The 24483-nt window shown below is 37.8% G+C and overlaps 1 protein-coding gene across 8 annotated transcripts in view; it reads right to left on the minus strand.

The window, feature by feature from the left end:
- SLC41A2 (solute carrier family 41 member 2) overlaps positions 1–24483 on the minus strand; it is a 158735-nt gene that overhangs the window by 92546 nt on the left and 41706 nt on the right. For all 8 annotated transcript variants that reach the window (XM_031001147.3, XM_055357871.2, XM_063694270.1 and 5 more), the window contains 2 exons: positions 15108–15215; positions 756–827 (listed from right to left, as the gene is read on the minus strand). In XM_031001147.3, coding sequence (XP_030857007.1) covers positions 756–827; positions 15108–15215 — 180 coding nt within the window. The remainder of the gene's footprint in view (positions 1–755; positions 828–15107; positions 15216–24483) is intronic.

The following is a 24483-nucleotide window of genomic DNA, read 5'->3' on the forward strand; positions in this document are numbered from 1 at the left end:
CAAGCACTTGTACACGTATTCAAAAAATGTGCTTTATTTCTTTGTCCTTGAATTACATTACATGAAATTCTGTTCCTGCAACCAGGTTCTCAACATTATGTCCTAGGTGAACTAATACCAAAATTAGTGTGCATTCCCTAAGCTCACACTAGCTAGAGAATTACTAGGGGTAGTCGCAGTCTTCAGTCTTAGGGGTAGGAGAGGGTGAAGGGAGAAGAAAAAGAGAAACTCATCTAAGATTAGAAAAAGCTGTAGATTATACACAATCTACAGTTCACAATTCAGTATACGTGTAATTGGTAAACTACTGTATTGTTTATATTAATACTAGTAACTAACAAATTAAGGAAAACAAACAAATATCTGATCATAATATATAGAAAAGAGCTCAGTTTATCTTTAAATATCAAAGTAAAAAATAGCACTTAATGAAGTGTTAAATATTTACTAAACAGATATATTAATGCAAATTCTGGCTCTATCACACACTTATGATAGAAAATATTTTGTATATTTTTCCACATTTTGTATATATTTTTCATATTTGTAAAAACTAGTTTCTAAACAAAGAATAGTTTCAGAGCTCATAGGTATCCATTTATTCCCTCACTTTTTCAAGGTACTAAATTATTGTTTTGGTGTTTCTGAAAACAATTAAAGGGTAGACTCATAGTACTAAAATTTACACCAATCTTATAGATAACAGTCAAAATTTGTACACCCAAGATCTGTAAACAAATATGTGTACCACTTACCTGCTTTAAAGCCAAGTTGCCAATTATTAGGTTCCACTTTTCAATGGGTGAATCCATCTTCCCAATATTTACCTGTTAAAGTGGATATTTTCATGTATCACTGAAGAAAATCTACATGTTATCTGCTGTGTTCAAACAGCACATGAAATCTTAAAGCCCAAAATAATTCTTCAGTAAATCCAATGAGCTCACATTGTACTTTGAAAATAATTCTGAATTCACTACCAGTCTTTCAGCTAACGCTAGGCTTGACTAACATGTTTAGAGAAAAAAAATTTTTTTTACTTACCTGTCTTACAAGAACTAGTGGACCCATTAGTATTACCCACTTACTCACTGATGTTATCTTACAACTAGCATCATCAGATATTATCTTAGCATGCCAAATTTTGTGTATTGAGGTCCAAGGTAAATAATTACATAACTTTGATCCACTAGCAGTTAATTCCACATTATAAAACTAATGTAACTTAAAGAATTATTGACCCAAAAGCAAGATATAATCATTCACATGTATACAATTTATATTTGAGTCACGACTAAAACTGTTAGCAATAAAATTCATTGTTTACAAAGGAATTTTGATCATGTACCGCAACTATTAAATTTTACACATCTTTCTGCTAAATGGAAGAACACTCTCCAAAATAATATTATCACTCACATACTCAATTGCTCTGTGAGCTAATTCATATTTCTCAACCACTTAGAATTCATAAAGTGTATTTCCAAATCTGCCAAGTTTTTCTAACGTAGTTGTTTGGAAAGCAACTAACAATCATTTAGTAAAAATACTGAGTTGCATTTCAATTACTCATCATCTGCTTTGCCATGAAAGACTTTCTTTCAAATGATCTATAGATAAGTTGATAAAGAGGAAGGTAAGTAAGGGTTATTATTCATGGGTAGTTTTAACCAGGTACAGTCTAGAATTTAGGTCACTGGCTTTAGACAAGCAGGTTAAGTGCTATATAAACATTTCCTCTATCAATCTGGAAAACAGATTCTATTCTGTAATCTCACTGTGGACTTTAGTCTCAAAGCATCCAGCAAATGCAAATATTGAGATTTCTCAGTATTTCAGAATAATTATTAATGCAGTCTTTATTTACATATTTCTTTACTAAGCCTGGGAATCTAAATCATTGGTGAAATTCATGTTTGCAGTTCTAACAACCTGGGGCTTTGCTCAAGTGAGTAATAAGGCACAAGCAATGTTTACAGAGTGAACCTACCTCAGGTTTAGAGTTCAAGAAATAGGAATGAGTGAAATTAGTGTTATTTTTTAATAACTCTTAGAAAGATATCTATATCTGTAGGAAGCAATCTAAAATGATTCAATGAAAAAGTATAAGACATCAAGACTCCAGGGTTGCTTAATAACCAATGGAAACATACATACATTCGGGTCTAGGAAAAGATCAAGAAAGGTAGGAGTTACAGAATGAGTGAGTGCTATGAATTGGATTTGCAACTGTGCTACATTAATTTGGCACTATCACCACCAGTCCCTTCTAAGGCTTGGAGCTACATTCCCCAAAATCCCCTCCCCTATAGCTTCAGGTGACAGTCTACCAGCGAGAAGAACTTGCATAAGATTTGGAAGTCACCAGTGAAGCAAAGACTATTATTTTTGGAAGGTGATCAGACACGCAGGTGTCCAGACTTCCTCACTGTAATGCATGCATGGCTTTCTTTCCTGCTCCAGGGCTTCAGGCAGCTTCGCTGAGTTTCCTACCACAGATCGTCATTTCTCCAACTTCTCCTACAGTCATGTAACCCCAAACTTCTCTATTAAATTCCCTATTGATTCAATACATACCATGGCTCTGTTTTCCTGACCAAACCCAGAGTGACACTTTTCTTTTTTCTTTTTTTTTTTTTTTGAGACAGAGTCTTACTCCGTCACCCAGGCTGGAGTACAGTGGCATGATCTTGGCTCACTGCAACCTCCACCTCCCAGGTTCAAGCAATTCTCCTGCCTCAGCCTCCCAAGTAGCTGTGATTACAGGTGCCCACCACCATGCCCAGCTAATCTGTGTATTTTAGTAGAAACAGGGTTTCACCATGTTGGCCAGGCTGGTCTTGAACTCCTGGCCCCAAGTGATTTGCCTGTCTTGGCCTCCCAAAGTGCGGGGATTATAGGAGTGAGCCACCACACCCAGTGTCACTTTTCAATTAATCAGTTTCTTTTTTTTTTTCATGATCTCTAGGGTGGTACTAATCAATTAATTTGTTTTATAAATGATGAAGATCACTTTCTCTGAGACCCTTCCTAATCTAGAAGTCTATGAATCTTTACTCTTCTTAGTCTAAGATAAAACAATAAATAAATTAAAACAATGTATGACATAAAATAAAAAATAAAATGTAGACTATATTTATAAACAATAACTTTTTTATAAAGCAAAGATTTTCAGGAGTAAGAATTTTTTTAAAAAGTAAACTAAAGAGAAATGTTGCCCCAAATTTACCTTGTTAGGGAAAATATGTATAGTATAGGCTTGCATTGGCATGTGGATAGAGGTATGGCAGGACACAGAAAATTGGTTTTGTTGCCTCCATCTTGTAAAAACTACATCAACAGTTGTGCTGACCCATCCTACTGTCCAGTAGTTTAGGGTTAATATGAGCCATCTAAGTTTTTTCTAAAGTGGAGAGGGAGAAGTATGAGTGTTCTGTGTAAAGGCCTTTGCTAGACCTACTTTTATTAGATTAGCTGACCTGATGGTGCCCAGCTAGACAAACCAAGAGCTTAGAAGGTGATAAAACATAATAGGACATGATCTAGCAAAGACTTCTGTGTAACCCAGTTTTATTTAAATTATGTATATCTTAAAGTATTAGAAAAATAGGCCAATATTTTTGCAGAGATATCAACTAATTTTTTAGGAAAGAGTAGAGCTGAGGTGGCCAGAGCCTGAAGATGTGTTATGTTTGGCCAACACAGTGGTTTTAAAATTTTTGAATCTGAATGCCTTTAGGTGGAATCTGCCATCTCTAGTTTTTATAATCCCAAAAACCTTCTTCTGCATAAACAGACGTTACTTATCTGACACTGAGACATATTAGTTATAAGCAAGACTTAGGATTTATTGGAGCTAAATATAAAAGTGGTCTTGGATGACCTTGAAATTATAGATTTATAAATATAGCCACTACAATTAATACTAGAAAAAAATATGTTTAATTAATAAATAGTTGAAACAAAGGTACTGAAAGTCTCCATTGATGCATTATTTTAAAAAACATGTATTAACTATATGTGCAAAAAAAAGATACATTTTTTTAAAAACCAGAAAGTTACCATTGTTACTTCCAAGTGTTAGGTGTATGGATAATTTTTAATTTTTACTTTGTCCTTTAGTGATTTTTTCAAATTTTTACCACTGAACATGTAGTGCCAGTATAATCATTTTATCTAAAAACAGATATTTGCAAAAGAAATATCTAATAAAGGGCTGCTATCCAAAATACTCAAAGAACTCTTAAAACTCAACAATAACAAACAATCCAATTTAAAAAGTGGGTCAAAGACGTTAACAGACACCTCACCAAAGAAGACATACAAATGGCAAATAAGCATTTGAAAAGATGCTCCACATCATATATCAGAGAAATGCAAATTAAGACAAGATAGCACTACACACCTATTAAAATAGCCAAAAGCCAGAACACTGACAATACCAAATGCTGGTAACAATGTAGAGCAACAGGAACTCTCATTCATTGCTGGTGTAAAGGCCTTTGCTAGGCCTACTGTTACTAGATTAGTTGACCTGATGGTGGGACTGCAAAATGGTACTCTTCACTTGAGAACTTCCATTTAATTCTTTTTTTTATAGTTACTAGTTCTCTTTTAAGGCTCCCTATCTGATCACTCATTAAAACATATTTGTCTTTATTTGAACATGTTTTCCTTTAGTTCTTTGAACATATTCATACTAGTGGCTTTAAAGACTTTATTCAATCTAATATCTGGGCCCAATTAGAATCATTTTTTATTAACTGAATATTAATCATACATTTCTTGAATATCAATCACACTTTTCAGTTTCTTTCCACATCTAGTGATTTTGGGTTAAAAACCAGACAGTGTAGATAACATGTTGTAGTGACTCTTGATACTGTTATGCTTTTGTGATGATAACTGAGTTTTCATTCTAATAGGCAGTTAACTTGACTAGACTCAAACTAGGCTTTTGTCTCTCCCATAGAGTGAAGCACCTCATCTCTCTGCTTGGTTCTTGCAGCTACCAACAAATGCTTTTTAGTATAGCCCTTTGAAGGTCTCTTCTGTACCTGTGCAGTTTAAACAAACTACACAACCAAAGATTTGGGCACAATTTATGCTCAGATTTCAGGGCTTACTCTCTGTGCAATTCTCTTGTGTCTGAGATTTCTTTATAAGTTTCCATATGCTCTATCAGCTCCCAACTCTGTCATCTGATAATCCAAGCCACTAAAACTTCAACTTTCTGCCACTATAGCTATGCATAGGTCACAGAAGACACTCAGTCAACAAACACAGAAATCTTAACCAGTGTATTTGCTTTTCAAGTGTAGGCCCCTCTCACATTTCTGCCTACTTTTTTGTTGTTTTTGTTGTTGTTGTTGTGGCTGTTGTTGTTGTTACCAGACTCATTTAGGTTATTCCTATGTAAATGCACTTTAGTACTTGGTCACAGATTTCACCAGATCTTATACTTAGATTTTGGATCTCCCCTTTTCTGTACTTCTAGAATCTCCTCAATTCTCAGCCACTCTGCCAGCTCTGAACTCTGCTTTGAGCTAATAAGACTATCAGTTTTCTGCCATATGAGATCCAGGGATAGGGGAATTCCCTCAGGCAAAAACATCACAAACTTTGCAATTCTTACTCATTGTAGTATGGTCTTTTAAAGGTAAACCCTACTTTCTACTTGCTTCTGATCACTTTCCATTGCCTTCAAATAGTTTTCCAGATTTTATAATTGTTAATCTCTGGAGGCTTCATCCAACCATTTCATTCTGCCATTAATTAGAATTAGAAACACTGTTACATACTTTCATGTGCTTGAAATATTTTATAACAAAACATTGTACACAAAAACACACACACAAATAGCTGTCTGAATGTACGGAGATGATATATATGTTCATTTTCTTGATTATGATGGTAGTTTTTACAGGTATATATTATATATCTAAACTCAGCAAATTGTAGACTTTAAAATTGCAGTTTATTGTATGTCAATAAAGCTGCAGAAATGGGGAGGAAAACCTAATTGATTAAAAACCTAGTTGACTATAACAGTTTTCCATTATACATAAGTAGTTCTACTCCACAAAGCTATGACTAGGGACTGATATTTATTACTTAAGAAAGACATTTTAAAGTGAGGAACTAACAGGAATATGCAGTTCCATTTGCATCTAGCAATCAGGTGTATAACAAGAACATGGAGAATTATGCCACATTTAGGAAATAATACTGAGATTGTAATTATATCTAAATTGTGCCATAGTTATTAATATCATTATCTAGGTTTTAATTTGACTTTATTTTAGAACTTTTAGAATCTGAATTGGAAATCTAACAAAGTTACTAGGGGAAGACATTTTGCCAACTTCTTCATATTCCTCCACTGAAATGTAAGCTCAGCAAAGGCAGAAACATTTTCTGTTTTGTTCGTTACTGATCTCCTGGCACACACAACAGTGCTTGGCATAGAGTAAGGGCTCAAAAATATTTTTGCAATTAATGAATGAGAAAGGTAGAGTGTTGCTAAATAATTTAGATAGTCAATCAAGTGTTCTCTGAGAAGAGGTGTGAGGCAATAGAAATCAGTTTTGCCTACAGTAGAAAAGTACTAATCAAATCATGCTAGGTGATTTGCTCCTGGGAAATAGTTTTACAAATTTTTTTTTTTAAATACTGTTTTTAGGGCAGTGAACATAATTTTTGACTCCTTTATACCTAACATTCAAAAGCAGAAAATTTTAGACCTCAAACAATAGAAAAACTCAACAATTTATAGAATCACTGTACTTGATTAATTTTCCAATTATATACTACTATTACATATCTATAATATCTACTATAATTTCATATATACTATTGAAAAGATTAAAACCCAGGAAAAAATTATTCAAGTTAATCATCATACCTTTAGAAACAAGTTTTGACTCAAGTAAGATGGCAAGATAAAGTTGATTTGGATACATCATTTTTTAATTCCCTTGTAAAAATAGGAAACCTACTTTTATTTATTTATTTATTTATTTATTTATTTAAAGGCAGGGTCAGTCTCACTCTGTTGCCCAGGCTGGAGTGCAGTGGCCCCATCTCAGTTCACTGCAACCGCCTCCTCCCAGGCTCAAGCAATCCTCCTGCCTCAGCCTCCCAAGTAGCTAAGACTGCAGGTGTGTGCCACCAAGCCCAGCTAATTTTTTTATTTTTTGTAGAGATGAGATTTCACCACATTCCCCAATCTGGAAACCTATTTTATTGAAATATCTTTTTATCTGTGAACGTTTGGTCTTTAGGTTTATAGAATAACAAGCTTTAAAAACAAATGACCTTCCACAGATTGAACGAGTAGACTGTATCTTATGATATCTTATGTTTTAAGTTCTTTATCTTTATACTTATCAAAGGTCTTCCTTATAATCTTATATGCTCATTTATCCTGATTCTCCCTCAGATAATCATAAAAATGAGAAAGGACCCTTGAATGGAGCAAAAAGATTAAAGTAACAATTGATTGGCCTTCTATAGCTATAATTATTTTTCTCCTAATTTTACAAGTGAAAACAAATACTACATAAAAAATGTAAAATGTTTAAAAGCATTATTGTTTTTGCACATAAATGAAAAAAAAACAGCTTTCAAATAGTGACTGCTTTAAGTTAAAAAGAAAACCATACTAATTCACCCTTCTCCCTGGAACCATTGAGTACAGTTAGAAATCTGCTTCAGTAGTCCCAATTATAAACAACAGGCAAACAAATTAAGGTGGTGACAGGTGGGGCATAAGGAAAAAGAAAGAGGAATTTCATAGGCAGAACTGATAGACTGGACAGTAACTGGATAGAGAGTGAAGAGGGACAAGGTGATTGGTAATGTTAATAAACTGATAGGAAATACAGAAAAAAGAGTATAGCTGGAAATAAGAGAAACTAATGAGTTTAGTTTAGAATGTATTGAGTGGTATCCAAAAGGCAACTGAAAATTCAGCTCTCAAAGTCAGGAAAGAGTCTGGAGGTACAGATCTGAGAACAGCAATGTGCAAGCAGTGCTGGACTACACGAAATTACTGAGGAAGAACATGTTGAACAAGGTACTAAAATTTCAAGAAAACCTCAAATTTAGAGGATGAGCAAAGAAAAACAAAAGACATAGACGAACAAGCAGCGGTGAAAGATGTGGGAGAATGAGAAGACAGTGGGGTCTCAAAGCCAAGGGCTATAAAGTTTTCAACTAGAAAATAATCAGTGAAGAGTCCAGAGAAGATGAGGCTTTCAGATTTTGCCATCAAGAAGTCATTAACTTAGAGTTTCTTAACAGCCCATAGAGTATCAGAACTGAAATAAACCCAAAACTTCTCTAGCATTCTGTAAGAACTGTAGTTTTCTACCCAGCAAACTTGAGATCTAGTTCTCTAAGCAATAAAAACGCTGTAAACTAGAAGAATATACCATGTTATCATAACTTGGCACTACAAGTTGCTACTTTCCCATCTACTAATTTGTTTGCTTTTACTCCTCTCAGATCCAGAAAGAATTTTTAGTGATGTATCCTAGTGTTTAATTTCAGTTAATCCATCAATCAATTCTGTTGATTCTCTCTGAAAATTAATTCTGGACTCCAACCACCTCTCACTACATTCCCTGTTACCATCTTGAATATCATCTCTAAGCTATTATTGCAACAGACTCCCAACCAGTCTCCCTGCTTCAATCCTTAGCCCCCGATACCCATAACTCAATGCAGTAGTCAAAATAATCTGTTAAAAAATATCTATCAGATCACATTAACTCCTCTGTTTAAAACCTTCCATTGGTTTCTTATCTCACAAACTAGGCAAATCCATATATAATCTGGCCTCTGGCTCATCCCCTAAAATTGTCCCCCCTCACTCACTTGGTCCCAGCCCTACTGGCCTCCATGCTCTTTATCTAACACAGTGGTTTTCAAACTTCAATGTGTATCAGAATCATCTGGAGAGTGTGTTAAAATTTAGATTGCTGAGCCACACCACTGGAGTTTCTAATTTAGTAGTTTTGGAGTGGGGCTGAGAATTTGTATTTCTAACAAGTTGCTGATGCTGCTGATCAGAAGAGCACACTTTGAGAACTACTGATCTAACATACCAACAACAGTCCTGCCTCTGGCCCTTTGCATTGCCTGGGGCATTCCTATCACAAATGGCCTCAACACTTCTTATTTACACTTTCTTATTTCCTTGACTGAACTATCTTCTTATCAGTAGCACAGCTCTCAACCAATGGAAGCTGGCAGCTCTACCCCTACCTCTCTAAAGAAAGACTAAGTTAGATCACCCTGCAGCAGAGTAGAGTAGATGGCAAGCTTCTCCCCTGTGCTGAGCTTCTAATCAGCTCTGGAGACTCCTTCTCTTAAATATGGACAGGTACATATAACCAGACATTTGAGAAAAATACCTAGTGTAAAATATAGACACAACAAATTAACTAAGGTTAAAAAAACATTAAATTCACCTTCATTCAGGTTTAATGGTAGTATGTGATCAAATTAAACAGCAAATATTATTTGCAGCATTTTGTTTTTTAACCAGATTCCCTATAGCACGGCCTATTTCAAAACAGACTGGTGTTTTAAATCTATTATTATTTGGATAATGCTCAAGAACAATGCTTTTGAAATATTTTCTTTGAGGTAAGCCAGCCAAAACTTCACTTTTCCTGCCAAAGTTATCAAGTTGCTTAAATTCTTGTATGCTTAACTATGTTTATCAGAGCAAAGTTCATTTTCCAACAAATGAAACTAAAGCCACCTTTTAACTCCCATTCAAATAACTTTCTTCTTCAAATGTTGCCACTTTTGTTTCTCAAGGCCTCTTCATTCTCTTCTCCCGCCAAAAAGCCTCTCGAATTGAGTTCTATCTACCTAGGTAATTCACCAGTTCTTATAACATAATACAAGTAGGAAAAGATGAAACACATGCATATAATTTCACTAATTCTCAAAATCTCAGTAAGACTGTGTCCGAAATTGGTGGGTTCTTGGTCTCACTGACTTCAAGAATGAAGCCGCGGACCCTCGCGGTGAGTGTTACAGCTCTTAAGGTGGCGCGTCTGGAGTCTGTCCCTTCTGATGTTCAGATGTGTTAGGAGTTTTTTCCTTCTGGTGGGTTCGTGATCTCGCACGCTCAGGAGTGAAGCTGCAGACCTTGGCGGTGAGTGTTACAGCTCTTAAGGCAGCGCGTCTGCAGTTGTTCGTTCCTCCCGGTGGGCTCGTGGTCTCGCTGGGCTCAGGAGTGAAGCTGCAGATTTTCGCGGTGAGTGTTACAGCTCATAAAAGCAGCGTGGACCCAAAGAGTGAGCAGTAGCAAGATTTATTGCAAAGAGCGAAAGAACAAAGCTTCCACACTGTGGAAGGGGACCCAAGCGGGTTGCCAATGCTGGCTTGGGCAGCCTGCTTCTATTCTCTTATCTGGCCCCACCCACATCCTGCTGATTGGTAGAGCCGAGTGGCCTGTTTTGTCAGGGCGCTGATTGGTGCGTTTACAATCCCTGAGCTAGATACAAAGGTTCTCCACGTCCCCATCAGATTAGTTAGATACAGAGTTTCCACACACAGGTTCTCCAAGGCCCCACCAGAGCAGCTAGATACAGAGTGTCGATTGGTGCACTCACAAACCTTGAGCTAAACACAGGGTGCTGATTGGTGTGTTTATAAACCTTGAGCTAGATACAGAGTGCCGATTGGTGTATTTACAATCCTTGAGCTAGACATAAAGGTTCTCCACGTCCTCACCACAGCAGCTAGATACGGAGTGTCGATTGGTGCACTCACAAACCTTGAGCTAAACACAGGGTGCTGATTGGTGTATTTACAATCCCTGAGCTAGATATAAAGACTCTCCACGTCCCCACCAGACTCAGGAGCCCAGCTGGCTTCACCTAGTGGATCCCGCACCGGGGCTGCAGGTGGAGCTGCCTGCCAGTCCTGCGCCGTGTGCTCGCATTCCTCAGCCCTTGGGTGGTCGATGGGACTGGGCGCCGTGGAGCAGGGGGTGGCGCTCGTCGGGGAGGCTCAGGCCGCACAGGAGCCCATGGAGTGGATGGGAGGCTCAGGCATGGCGGGCTGCAAGTCCTGAGCCCTGCCCCGTGGGAAGGCAGCTAAGGCCCGGCGAGAAATCGAGCGCAGCGCCGGTGGGCCAGCACTGCTGGGGGACTCAGTACACCCTCCGCAGCCACTGGCCCGGGTGCTAAGTCCCCCATTGCCCGGGGCCAGCAGGGCTGGCTGGCTGCTCCGAGTGCGGGGCCCACCAAGCCCACGCCCACCCGGAACTCCAGCTGGCCCGCAAGCGACGCACACAGCCCCGGTTCCCACTCGTGCCTCTCCCTCCACACCTCCTTGCAAGCTGAGGGAGTGGGCTCCGGCCTCGGCCAGCCCAGAAAGGGGCTCCCACAGTGCACAGTGCAGTGGGGGGACTGAAGGGCTCCTCAAATGCCACCAAAGTGGGAGCCCAGGCAGGGGAGGTGCCGAGAGCAAGCGAGGGCTCTGAGGACTGCCAGCACGCTGTCACCTCTCAAGACTACATACAAGTTTTTTTGTTTTTTCTTCTTAAAGATAAAAGCTAGAGATATACTTGACACACATTGCAGCTGTATGCCAAATGGTCAAGTGTTGAAATCAACATTCAGCTGACACCAAATGTCACCATTATATAAGGAAATACTGGGATACAGGAACAAATATAAATCTTAGACTATATGCTCCAGATACCTGAGACCAAGGTATCGCAAGTTAGTGTTCCTGAAGGCAGACCATGCCACCATTAGGTGCCAATGAACCCCAGGAGCGCCAAGGGGTGGGTGTTTGTTGGAGGTGTAGATGGAGCTTGGACATGGGGCCTGGTGTATGTGTGAGGTCTTTCAAAATGCAGTACCTATTGCCAAAGGTGGGAAGGGAATTGGGGCAGGCCTCAGACCAGGGGGTGGCTCAGTGGCTCTCTCTACAACACCATGTTCCAAAACAGAATCCAAGAAGTCCAAAAATTCTAAGTCTGATCTTGGACTTCCAGGTATTCCTAAGGATGTATTTGTCAAGGTACACAGAAAGAGAAAATATTTAAGTGTGTAAGTTTGTTGTATAATTTTAAACTATGTAGACATATGTTATATAGGTCTCCATTTGTATTGCTACCCCAAGCCTAGCTGTTAAATGCTTAAAAAGCATTTAAAATGCTTCTAACGACGAACGCATTTAACATGCTTAAAAAGCATGTTAAAAGCCCAGCTGTCTAGAATGCTTATAAATATTTGACATTGTTACATTTATTAAATACAAGAGTAACCTGGATTGATTTTTCCTCAGATTCCCATATGGCTGACTCACCTTTACTACTCAGGTTCCAGCTTACATATACCTCCTCAGAGAAGTCTTTCCTGACCACGTTGTATAAAATAGCCCTCAGGAATCATCCATCATCACATTATCCTGTTTGATTTTCTTTACTTCCGTTACTGATATCCAAATTTATGCAAATTCCATCACAGCAGAGACCTTGCCTGCCTTGTTATTCATGTATAGACTAATGGATTCTTATTTTTTTCCATGGGTTATATATAATCTGTAACTGTCATTATCTATTGTATGGCTCCAATTTTCCAAGATCTGGCCAGCATGTCACTCGTTATCCTTTTGTCATGTCCCCATCTTTTTTTTTTTTTTTCATTTTTAGCACTTCTTTACTTTCTGGCACCACAAGATATTCGAGGTTCATTGTATACTTTTCTGCTTCAGCCCAAGGAGCTCCTATTATTTTTTCAGTCCTTTTAATGTTCAATAATTACAATGGCTACATACTATAAACTAAAGTGAATTTACTAAAGTAATTCTACTCTATGAGTTTGGCTCTACCTAAGTGGCTGACTGATACACCCAAACATCATCTATAGTTTACCAACTAACTACATGGAAAAGCATTATATCTGTAAATAATAATGTTTGAAATAACATTTAAATATTTTAAATATTAAGTACCAAAAGTATTGGTGCTAAGACCAAGACCTCAGCAGATCATTCTTACAAAGTACATGGGGAAGCTATTAGGTTTTTGTTACTGCTGTTATTTATTGGTTTTATAAATTCTGACAGAGTTACCCTGTGCAGGTAAAAGGAACATTCTGGAATGTGACTTATTCCACTATATGTAGAGCTGTGTGTCCTCAGGAAAGTTACTCAACTGCTCTAAGCCTCAATTCCTACTCTGCAAAGCAGGATAATAGTGCTTATTCCATAGGGTTGGTATAAGATATCACTGGAAAGCAGTTAGCAAAGGACCTGGCATATAATAAGAGCTCACTAATACCAGATATTTCATTATTGTCCTCTGCAGATATAGCTATATGACCTTTTATATACTATATAAGGAAGGAACTTACAAAGCTCCGTAGGGTACATGAGCCATTTTCCCTTAATTAAGCAAACCAGGCCAGGCACAGTGGCTCACGCCTGTAATCCCAGCACTTTGGGTGGCAGAGGCAGGCGGATCACCTGAGGTCAGGAGTTCGAGACCAGCCTGGCCAACATGGTGAAACCCCGTCTCTACTAAAAATACAAAAATTAACTGGGCATGGTGGTGCATGACTGTAATCCCAGCTATTTGGGAGGCTGAGGCAGGAGAATTGCTTGAACCCAGGAGGCAGAGGCTGCAGTGAGCTGAGATCACGCCACTGTACTCCAGTCTGGGCAACAACAAGATTCTGTCTCAAAAAAAATAAAAAATTAAGCAAACTAGTAATGTTAATAAAACATCATTTTATGCATTTTCTTTCCAAGCATCTGCTTTACTCAAGAAACTTTAGGAAACTGGCAGTTGCCTGGGTGGAAAAGGGGGAGAGGAGAAGTAGGACAGAGGGTGGAGAGTCCTCCCATCAACAGCACAGTTGTTCAGCTCCCACTTCTTGATTACCTTTAGATACATAAATTTTCTCCTAATTGATAGATGGATCAACTCTATCTTGCTCTATCTTCTTTAAAGGAAAAAAACTTTATAAACTAAAGGAATTTCAGTTAGTAATATCATCTGGTGACTTAAGTTTTGGCTAGCATTTCATAGGCAGATAGCTCACTGAAGTGAACCTCACTAGCTACGTGGTTTTAACTATAACTTGGTTCCACAATGGCAAACCCCAAAATCATATTATAATAAGATAACAATGTCCTTTTGAGCTTCTGAAAATAACTCAGAACTCTGCTACTGGCAGTATTTTTTAAAATGTTTATGCTTTTCGAATGACAATTTTGCAATATGTAGCTAAAGACTTAAAAGTACAGATTTCTTTTTTCTGAATAGTAATTACAATCCTAGAACAGGCCCTAAAAAAGTAAGAATGGAAAAATGTATGTTCAAGAATATTCATCACAACATTGTTCATAATAGAAGAATGTTAGAAGGAGTTTAAACATCCAATAATAGATGACGAAGTAAACTGTAGTAGAGCTATACAACAGAAAAGTACATATTCAATAACGACACAGATCTACATTTACTGATATGGAAAGATGATCATGATGTATTTTTAAATGGAGATCACCGATTATAAATGAGAATATATAGAATTCTAGTTCTTTTTTAGAATACACAGTATGCATTTACATTTTGATATACCTAACTATATATAAGTATAGATATGCAGGTATAGAAGGATCTGTACCAAAATATTAGTAGAGGTTATATCTAAGTGGATAATTAGGGGTAGCTTTAGATTTTCTTTTTTATATTGTTCCCTTTTCTGTAGTTTTTATAATAAGAATGTATTACTTCTACAATTACAGAAAGTTTAAATACCAATCAACCAACCATCGAACCACAAAGAATCTCAATATCTGATTTACCCCAAGCCTTAAGCATTGATGATAAATGCCAGAATGTCCTGGCATCAAAGGAGGCAAGTAACTACTTCCTGGGATAAAAGAGGGCCTATAATTATCAGATGAGACAATATTTCAGAATATGATATCAGGCATAACTACTTAGCACAGCCCTGAAGTGCAGAAGCATATCAGAGAAAGAAATATTTTCCTGATACAAGTTCCCCTTAACAGAGAGAAACAGGATAGGTAATACACATAATTTGAGGTAGGAAAAAACTTACTGCAGTGGATAATCTGGATGCCAATGTCATTTCCAAGTTCCCTTTGAGACCAAGAAGTGCAGGGACTAAAATGAAAACTTCTGTAACTTTTCTGAACACCTCCCAGTGCTGTAAGAAAAAAATAAAATAAAATTTTCTGGCACTCTTTAAAAAATACTTTAGAACAAAGACATTTCTAAAAATCTCAGCCTTTTTCCCAACTTGGCATCTACATTTTGAATAACCACACAGTTCATGTAATCAGCGAGCACTTAGCTTAACTCCATTCTCCTGAGCTCTGAAGCTCTGAGTCACTTTAAAAGATGCTGTTAGAGTTGGGGGTCAGCTGATATGTTGCTACAACCCATTCTACATCTACTTGTTACACAACCCTTATATTCCTAAAGGTTTTACTTTATCCCTTTATGATGACAATCGTTAGACTGGCTAGTGGTTAAGAGCACAGATTCTGGAATCAGACAATTGATTTGAATCTTGCTTCCAATACTAATTACAACAAACCCACTGGAAAATTAGTGCTATTACTACCTAATTTCACAAATGAAGGAATAAAGACTCAGAGAGATTAAATTATTTCCCCAAGATCAAAAGATGGGACCTAGAGTTGACCCCAGGAGTTCTAAGTAATCCCATGTTTTAATCCCCATTTTAAGGTGTGAGGCAGAGAGGTTCATAAAAACAGCACTAAACTGGAAATAAGGTTTGTGCTTCTAGCCATGGATCTGTCATAACTTGGCTTCATGATCCTGGATGAGTCATGTATCTTTCTGATCTCAATTTCTTCATCCATTAAATGAAAATAATATCCACCCTATCTAGTCTTTGGAGAAATACCATGTATAAATGAAAAATAAACTTCTAATGTCCCCAACCAATGGAATAGACCTCCTTCTCAGCCAAGGGCATTCCAAAGTAAACCTAAAATCTAGCTTAGGCCATGATGGGAAGGGGGCGGGTCAGACATGCCTCATTATACCCTCTTCCCTTTAAAATTCAGGCATAGCTGACCAACATTAACATTAAAACAGAGATCTTAAGACTGACAAAATAGACTCTTTGTAGCAATGAGATACCAAATTCCAAACAGTCTTTAGTATAGCATCACATGACAGCAGACCCTGAATGAAACTGAAGTATTTTACCCCAAAATATATTTCTTTGACATATTTTTAATGGCCCTGCAAAGCTGTCTCATGTGGAGAAAATCTACATTCTGTAGCAAAACCTTTTCCCTTTCCAGGTCTTTTCCTGATCCAGGAGAGATTAACTAAGAGTCTGGCAACTTTTTAAGTCTGATAAGAAACATTTACCATCTATTCTCTCTGAAGCCTGCTACCTGGAGGCTTCATCTGCATAGTAAGAACCTTGGTCTCCACACCCCTTATCTTAACCCACATATTCCTTTCTATTGATTCCAGGTCTTCAAATAATTTAATTCTTTAAACCAAATGCCAATCAGAAAATCTTTGAATCCACCTATGACTTGGAAGCCCCCACTTTAAGTTGTCCCACATTTCTGAACCAAACCAATGTATAACTTACATGTATTGATCGATGTCTGCCTGTAACTTCTGTCCCCCAAAAAATGTACAAAATCAAGCTACAACCCAACCATATTGGGCACATGTTCTCCATACCTCCTGAGGCTGTATCACAGGTCATGATCCGTAACTTTGGCAAAATAAACTTCTAAAATGAGGCCTGTCTTGGATGATTTTGGTTTACACATGATAATGAAAATAACAGATATTAAAATAACAGATATTAAAGATACATATAAAGATATTAAAGATACAAATATCTTAATAACACAAAGTGACATTTTACAAGTGCTATTAAGAGGTGATTATCCCAGTAAGATATTTTATGAGCTAGGCATATTAACTTTATATCAAAAAGTATCAAAAATATACATGTTGTCATGAATACCAAGACAGATGAGAAAAGTAAAACTTATATCTTTCAGATAAATGAAGGAAAATTTTGATTTGTTCCCAAACTTTCCCTAGGCTGTTCCAAACAGATGTAGAACTGGGGGGCCTAAAGAGACCTCAGAAAATATTTATCAGATCAGTCTTCTGTAAAATCCTGGTTCAAAGAGTTCACAAGGGAAATCCCTCTAATTGGGTTCAAGCCAATTAAGGATGGGCCTAAGAACGCACTGGGTGGGGGGGTTCAATGGCACCCCAGATTATTAGTCTTAAAAACTAACCAGCAAACAATTTTGTCCATGTTTTATGATGGGCTAACAATTCTGATGTGCTAGTGAAATATGTATCTTTCAAAGACATTGGTAGCAATGATGATAATGATGAATAACAGATAATAATAATAACAAATATTAATAATATCTAACATTCACTGATCGTTATGTTCCAGGCACTGTTCTTTAGACTCACTCACTTAATCTTCACAACAAACCTAAGAGATAGGTATGATTTTTATCAGATCCCAGATATAATTCAGAATACCTTTTACCTAGGTCATCATTTTATGATACCTGCTGTGATACTGCGAAGCATATATTTGGTCTTCAACCCTGTTTCCTGGCATACATCTAAAATTGTTAGAATTTAGTGATACACAAAGTGATGTCTTTGTGTATGCTGACTGATGACAGCTGGCAGCCCCAGGTAGCTTCAGGATAGGGGCTGGTCACCAGAAAGACCAAGGCATTATTAGAGGACTGGGACTTTCAAACTACCCCCACCCACACAAACACATTTGGGGAGGATGGAGGGACTGAAGGTTAAGTTAACCACCGATGACCAGGGGTTTAATAATCATGCCTACATAATGAAGCTTCATAAAAGTCCAAAAGGACTTGGTTTGGAGAGTTTCCACACAGCTGAACATTTCGAAGTTCCTGGATGAGGGAGCACACAGGGAGGGCGTGAAAGCTCCATGCCTCTGCCCCCATACCTTGCCCTACATATTTCTTCATCTGTATTCTTTGTAATATCCTTAATGAGAAACAGGTAGACGTTAAGTGTTTGCCTGAGTTCTGTGAGCAGCTTCAGCAGACCAATCAAGCCCAAAGAGGAGATCATGGGAACCCCAGCTTAAAGCCAGTTGGTCAGAAATTCTGGAGGCCAGGACTTGCATCTGGTATCTCAAGCAGAGGACAGTCTTTTGGACTGAGCCCTCAACCTGTGGGATCTGATGCTACCTCGGGATAATGTCAGAATTGAATTGGAGAACACTAATTCTGCATCAGCCAGTGTCTGCTGCAGAACTGACTGCTTGCTTGGTGTGTAGGGTAAAACCCCCACACATTTGGTCACAGAAGTCTTCTGTGTTGGTTGTTGCAACATGAAAGCATCACATGCCATCATGCTTTAGACCTGTTGGAATGCACGCCTATAGGTTACTCCCTTTGGTTATTCTTTCCACATTCAACTCAAATGAAATACTTATGGGAGAATTACTATGAAATACTTAACACCTCAGCATTGGTGTGACAACAGTAAGAGCTATGAATTATTGATCTCCTATCTTGTGCCAAAAAATTCTACATTATTTTTTCCATACTAGTGAGAAATAAAAATCCAAATCCCCCAAAACCAACTGAAAGAACCCTCTTACGGCCAAGAGGACAGCGTGACCTTGAAAACTGAGTTCTCGGCCAGGACAGCATGGGAGATCAACCACACCCTATTATACCCCTTTTCCCTTGTTAACTGCCATTAGGCTTTCTTCCCTAAGGGCTAAACAGAAATCAACCTTTTCAAAAGACTCCACTGCTGATCTTGACTGCTCCCACCCTCTTTTGTAGTTTCAGCAAAACAACTGACCAGCATTCCTTCCTGATAAGAGACCAGGGATCACAGAGTGGTTCTGGCCAGTATACATGGGACTCATGAAGGGGTATGAAGTTCCACTGCACATGCACGTTTCTCTTTTCACAAATACTCATGACTCCTCTTATAGCATATTAAATACGTACATTTGGCCACCCCACCCAGCATAAATTCCTATTTCCTTTTTCCCCTCCTTTGAAGTGTCTGTTTCTGGCTTCTGGCTAGAGGCGATGCTTCCCAGACTGTCAGAATGGCCACCTTGCAGGCTGCAACCCTGTATGAAATATAAAGCTCTCCTTTCCAAATTTATGTACCTCATCATTCAAAAGTTAACACCAGGTTGGGCAGCGGCTCACGCCTGTAATCCCAGCACTCTGGAAGGCCGAGGCAGATGGATCACTTGAGGTCAGGAGCTCGAGACCAGCCTGGCCAACATGGTGAAACCCCATCTCTGCAAAAATTAGCGGGCATAGTGGCAAGTGCCTGTAATCCCAGCTCCTTGGGAGGCCAAGGCAGGAGAATCACCTGAACCCAGGAGGCAGAAGTTGCAGTGAGCTGAGATTGCGCCATTGCACTCCAGCCTGGGTGACAGGGCGAGACTCTATCTCAAAAAAAAAAAGAAAAAAAAAAGTTAACACAACCTGATGTGCTTGCAGAAGTTCCCAAACTTTCTCAGTTCACGGCATGCTTAGTATCTGAGAAATATTTTCATAGCATCCTTAGGACAAAAAGAATACCTAACAATCCTATGTATTAAGTAGTTAGGTCCGAACAACCTAGTAAGTATTTATTTCTTAACACTTTAGTAACCATTTGAAGAACTTATACAGGTAAATTGAAAGAAAAAATAGTATTTAATGTCATTTTTTACAACCATAATTATTTACCAATGGGGTATAAGTACCTGTTTGGCACTGCATAACTTCTCAAATGTTGGAATTGGAAACTATCACCTTCATTTCCTGTTTTATATTGATTTTTGTGTGACTCTTGCTTTTTATCACAGCACTACTGAAAACCCAGTTCTGCAAAAGACATACCATCCAAAGAAATGGAGTGTGATCTAATGTTGAAATGTTAAGCCACCTTGAGCTAGTAGTCTACAGTGCATCCAGGAGACATCGTTGTGTTTCCCTCAAAAACTTAAAATATCCCACAGTAACCCTGGAGTGTCTTGACACACAACTGGGAACTATGAGAAGAGTATGAAGTAGTATGCACAGTGGTCAACAGCAAGGGCTCTAGAGTCAGATCGCCTTCACTGAAATTCTGACTCTACTACTTACTGTGTGATTTGGGCAAAATTATGCTTTACTTTCTGCATCTAAAATATGGACATACTTGTACCACCTCAGAAGATTCTGCTCAGGAGTGTGCCTGCACATAGTAATTAACTGAGTGTTTATTAACTGTAAGACCAGGATGCATTATGAGTTAATTTTCCTGTCAAGAGGACATAATGCAGAAAATGTCCAGAGAGGGAATGCTGAAGCAGCTAGTGCCAAAAATAATGTTCACTTACTTACAAATTTTACCATGATCCAGTATGTGCTCTGGAGCTATGAACCTGCCCTAAAGTATGACTTCTTGTCATACCTAACTTTGCACATGCATCAGTGCAGAAACTGAGGTATACATCTCCAAGTCAAACATAATGTCAGATTACTTACATAAATAATAGACTCAAAACCTAAAAATCTGTTTAAATCCACAAGAATAAACAAAAATGAAAATTCAAAATAATAAGTTGAAGAACACATCTATAGACTCCTAACTTTAAAATGACAGAGAACATTTTCTAATTGGTAAAAGAAGGTTATGCAGTTAAAAAAACATATACTCCAAATTCTTATATATGGAAAAAAATTTTATTGTCATTTAAACTTAGTTTGAAAATAAACCTTGGGCAGTATGGCCATTTTCATGATATTGATTCTTCCCATCCATGAGCATGGAATGTTCTTCCATTTGTTTGTATCCTCTTTTTATTTCATTGAGCAGTGGTTTGTAGTTCTCCTTGAAGAGGTCCTTCACATCCCTTATAAGTTAGATTCCTAGGTATTTTATTCTCTTTGAAGCAATTGTGAATGGGAGTTCACTCACGATTTGGCTCTCTGTTTGTCTGTTATTGGTGTATAAGAATGCTTGTGATTTTTGTACATTGATTTTGTATCCTGAGACTTTGCTGAAGTTGCTTATCAGCTTAAGGAGATTTTGGGCTGAGACAATGGGGTTTTCTAGATATACGATCATGTCATCTGCAAAGAGGGACAATTTGACTTCCTCTTTTCCTAATTGAATACCCTTTATTTCCTTCTCCTGCCTGATTGCCTGGCCAGAACTTCCAACACTATGTTGAATAGGAGTGGTGAGAGAGGGCATCCCTGTCTTGTGACACTTTTCAAAGGGAATGCTTCCAGTTTTTGCCCATTCAGTATGATATTGGCTGTGCGTTTGTCATAGATAGCTCTTATTATTTTGAGATATGTCCCATCAATACCTAATTTATTGAGAGTTTTTAGCATAAGGGGTTGTTGAATTTTGTCAAAGGCCTTTTCTGCATCTATTGAGATAATCATGTGGTTTTTGTCTTTGGTTCTGTTTATATGCTGGATTACATTTATTGATTTGCGTATATTGAATCAGCCTTGTATCCCAGGGATGAAGCCCACTTGATCATGGTGGATAAGCTTTTTGATGTGCTGCTGGATTCGGTTTGCCAGTATTTTATTGAGGATTTTTGCATCAATGTTTATCAAAGATATTGGTCTAAAATTCTCTTTTTTGGTTGTGTCTCTGCCAGGCTTTGGTATCAGGATGATGCTGGCCTCTTAAAATGAGTTAGGGAGGATTCCCTCTTTTTCTATTGATTGGAATAGTTTCAGAAGGAATGGTACCAGCTCCTCCTTGTACCTCTGGTAGAATTCGGCTGTGAATCCATTTTAGCCAAGGTAATTTATAGATTCAATGCCACCCCCATCAAGCTACCAATGACTTTTTTCACAGAATTGGAAAAAACTACTTTAAAGTTCATATGGAACCAAAAAAGAGCCCGCATCGCCAAGTAAATCCTAAGCCAAAAGAACAAAGTTGGAGGCATCACGCTACCTGACTTCAAACTATACTACAAGGCTACAGTAACCAAAACAGCATGGTACTGGTACCAAAACAGAGATATAGATCAATGGAACAGAACAGAGCCCTCAGAAATAACGCCGCATATCTACAACTATCTGGTCTTTGACAAACCTGACAAAAACAAGCAATGGGGAAAGAATTCCCTATTTAATAAATGGTGCTGGGAAAACTGGCTAGCCATATGTAGAAAGCTGAAACTGGATCCCTTCTTTACACCTTATACAAAAATTAATTCAAGATGGATTAAAGACTTAAATGTTAGACCTAAAACCATAAAAACCCTAGAAGAAAACCTAGGCATTACCATTCAGGACATAGGCATGGGCAAGGACTTCATGTCTAAAATACCAAAAGCAATGGCAACAAAAGCCAAAATAGACAAATGGGATCTAATTAAACTAAAGAGCTTCTGCACGGCAAAAGAAACTACCATCAGAGTGAACAGGAAACCTACAAAATGGGAGAAAATTTTCACAACCTACTCATCTGACAAAGGGCTAATATCCAGAATCTACAAAGAACTCAAACAAATTTACAAGAAAAAAACAAACAACCCCATCAACAAGTGGGCGAAGGATATGAACAGACACTTCTCAAAAGAAGACATTTATGCAGCCAAAAAACACATGAAAAAATGCTCACCATCACTGGCCATCAGAGAAATGCAAATCAAAACCACAATGAGATACCATCTCACACCAGTTAGAATGGCAATCATTAAAAAGTCAGGAAACAACAGGTCCTGGAGAGGATGTGGAGAAATAGGAACACTTTTACACTGTTGGTGGGACTGTAAACTAGTTCAACCATTGTGGAAGACAGTGTGGCGATTCCTCAGGGATCTAGAACTAGAAATACCATTTGACCCAGCCATCCCATTACTGGGTATATACCCAAAGGACTATAAATCATGCTGCTATAAAGACATATGCACATGTATGTTTATTGCGGCACTATTCACAATAGCAAAGACTTGGAACCAACCCAAATGTCCAACAATGATAGACTGGATTAAGAAAATGTGGCACATATACACCATGGAATACTATGCAGCCATAAAAAATGATGAGTTCATGTCCTTTGTAGGGACATGGATGAAATTGGAAATCATTCTTAGTAAACTATCACAAGGACAAAAAAACCAAATACTGCATGTTCTCACTCATAGGTGGGAATTGAACAATGAGAACACATGGACACAGGAAGGGGAACATCACACTCTGGGGACTGTTGTGGGGTGGGGGGAGGGCGGAGGGATAGCATTAGGAGATATACCTAATGCTAAATGACGAGTTAATGGGTGCAGCACACCAGCATGGCACATGTATACATATGTAACTAACCTGCACATTGTGTACATGTACCCTAAAACTTAAAGTATAATAATAAAATAAAATAAAATAAATATATATATAAAATATATATATAAAAAAAGAAAATAAACCTATTCACTTTTAAACATATGACAAAATGACCAACTTCAATCATAATTATAGAAATACAAATGAAAAGGTGAAAAGTTTTCACTGATGAGATTGGTGAAGATCAAAAAGTTGGAAAATACACTTTTGCTAAGAGTATAAGGACATAGGCACTCTTTTGCACTGCTTGTGAAAACGTAAAGGTTTAACTTCTTTGGTGGAATCTGGTAATACCTATCAAATGTAAAACGACCAAAATTTTGACTCAGAATTCTACTTCTAGGAATCTGACCTATAAACAAACTTGCATATGAGTTCAAAAACACACCCATATAATGACTCTTCTCCATCATTGTTCATAACAGCCAAAGATTTGAGGCAATTAAAATCCCCTTCATAAGGTAACTCGGCAGATTAATTATGATACATCCTTATATTAGTGCATTATCTGTCTGAGAAGAATTTGGTAAATCTGTGTGTACCTACATTGAAAGAGCTCTAAGCCAAATTAAGAAGATCAAAGTGAAGAGTAACATTATAGAGTGTTACTTAGTTTTTGTTTTTTAGAAAAAATATATATTAATGCAAATACATTCATTTCATGTCTGTTGAAGGAGATACAAAAAACAAAAAACAAAAAAACTAAAAACAGTCATTTCTAAGGAAGGGCCCGGGGTAAGGGTGCATACAGCAGAGGACAGACTTTTTTTTCCATCACTTATTCTTTCATACTGCTTAAATATGCTTAACCAGGTACACATATTCCTTTTTTTAAATTAAACTTTTTTATTTTGAAGTAATTGTAGATTCACATGCAGTTATAAAAAACTAATACAGAGAGATCCCATGTAACCCTTACCCCATTTTTCCCCAATGGTATCTTGCAAAAACTACAGTACAATATCACAACCAAGATATTGGCATTGATACAGTCAAGATATAGAACATTTCCACCACAAGGAGCTCTCCTAATTCTCTTTTAGAGCCATTTCTCTCCACTACTAATACCTCCTTAAC

The sequence above is a fragment of the Gorilla gorilla genome, chromosome 10 (genome assembly GCF_029281585.2).
Source record: "Gorilla gorilla gorilla isolate KB3781 chromosome 10, NHGRI_mGorGor1-v2.1_pri, whole genome shotgun sequence".
In the NCBI taxonomy this organism is placed as follows: Eukaryota; Metazoa; Chordata; class Mammalia; order Primates; family Hominidae; genus Gorilla; species Gorilla gorilla.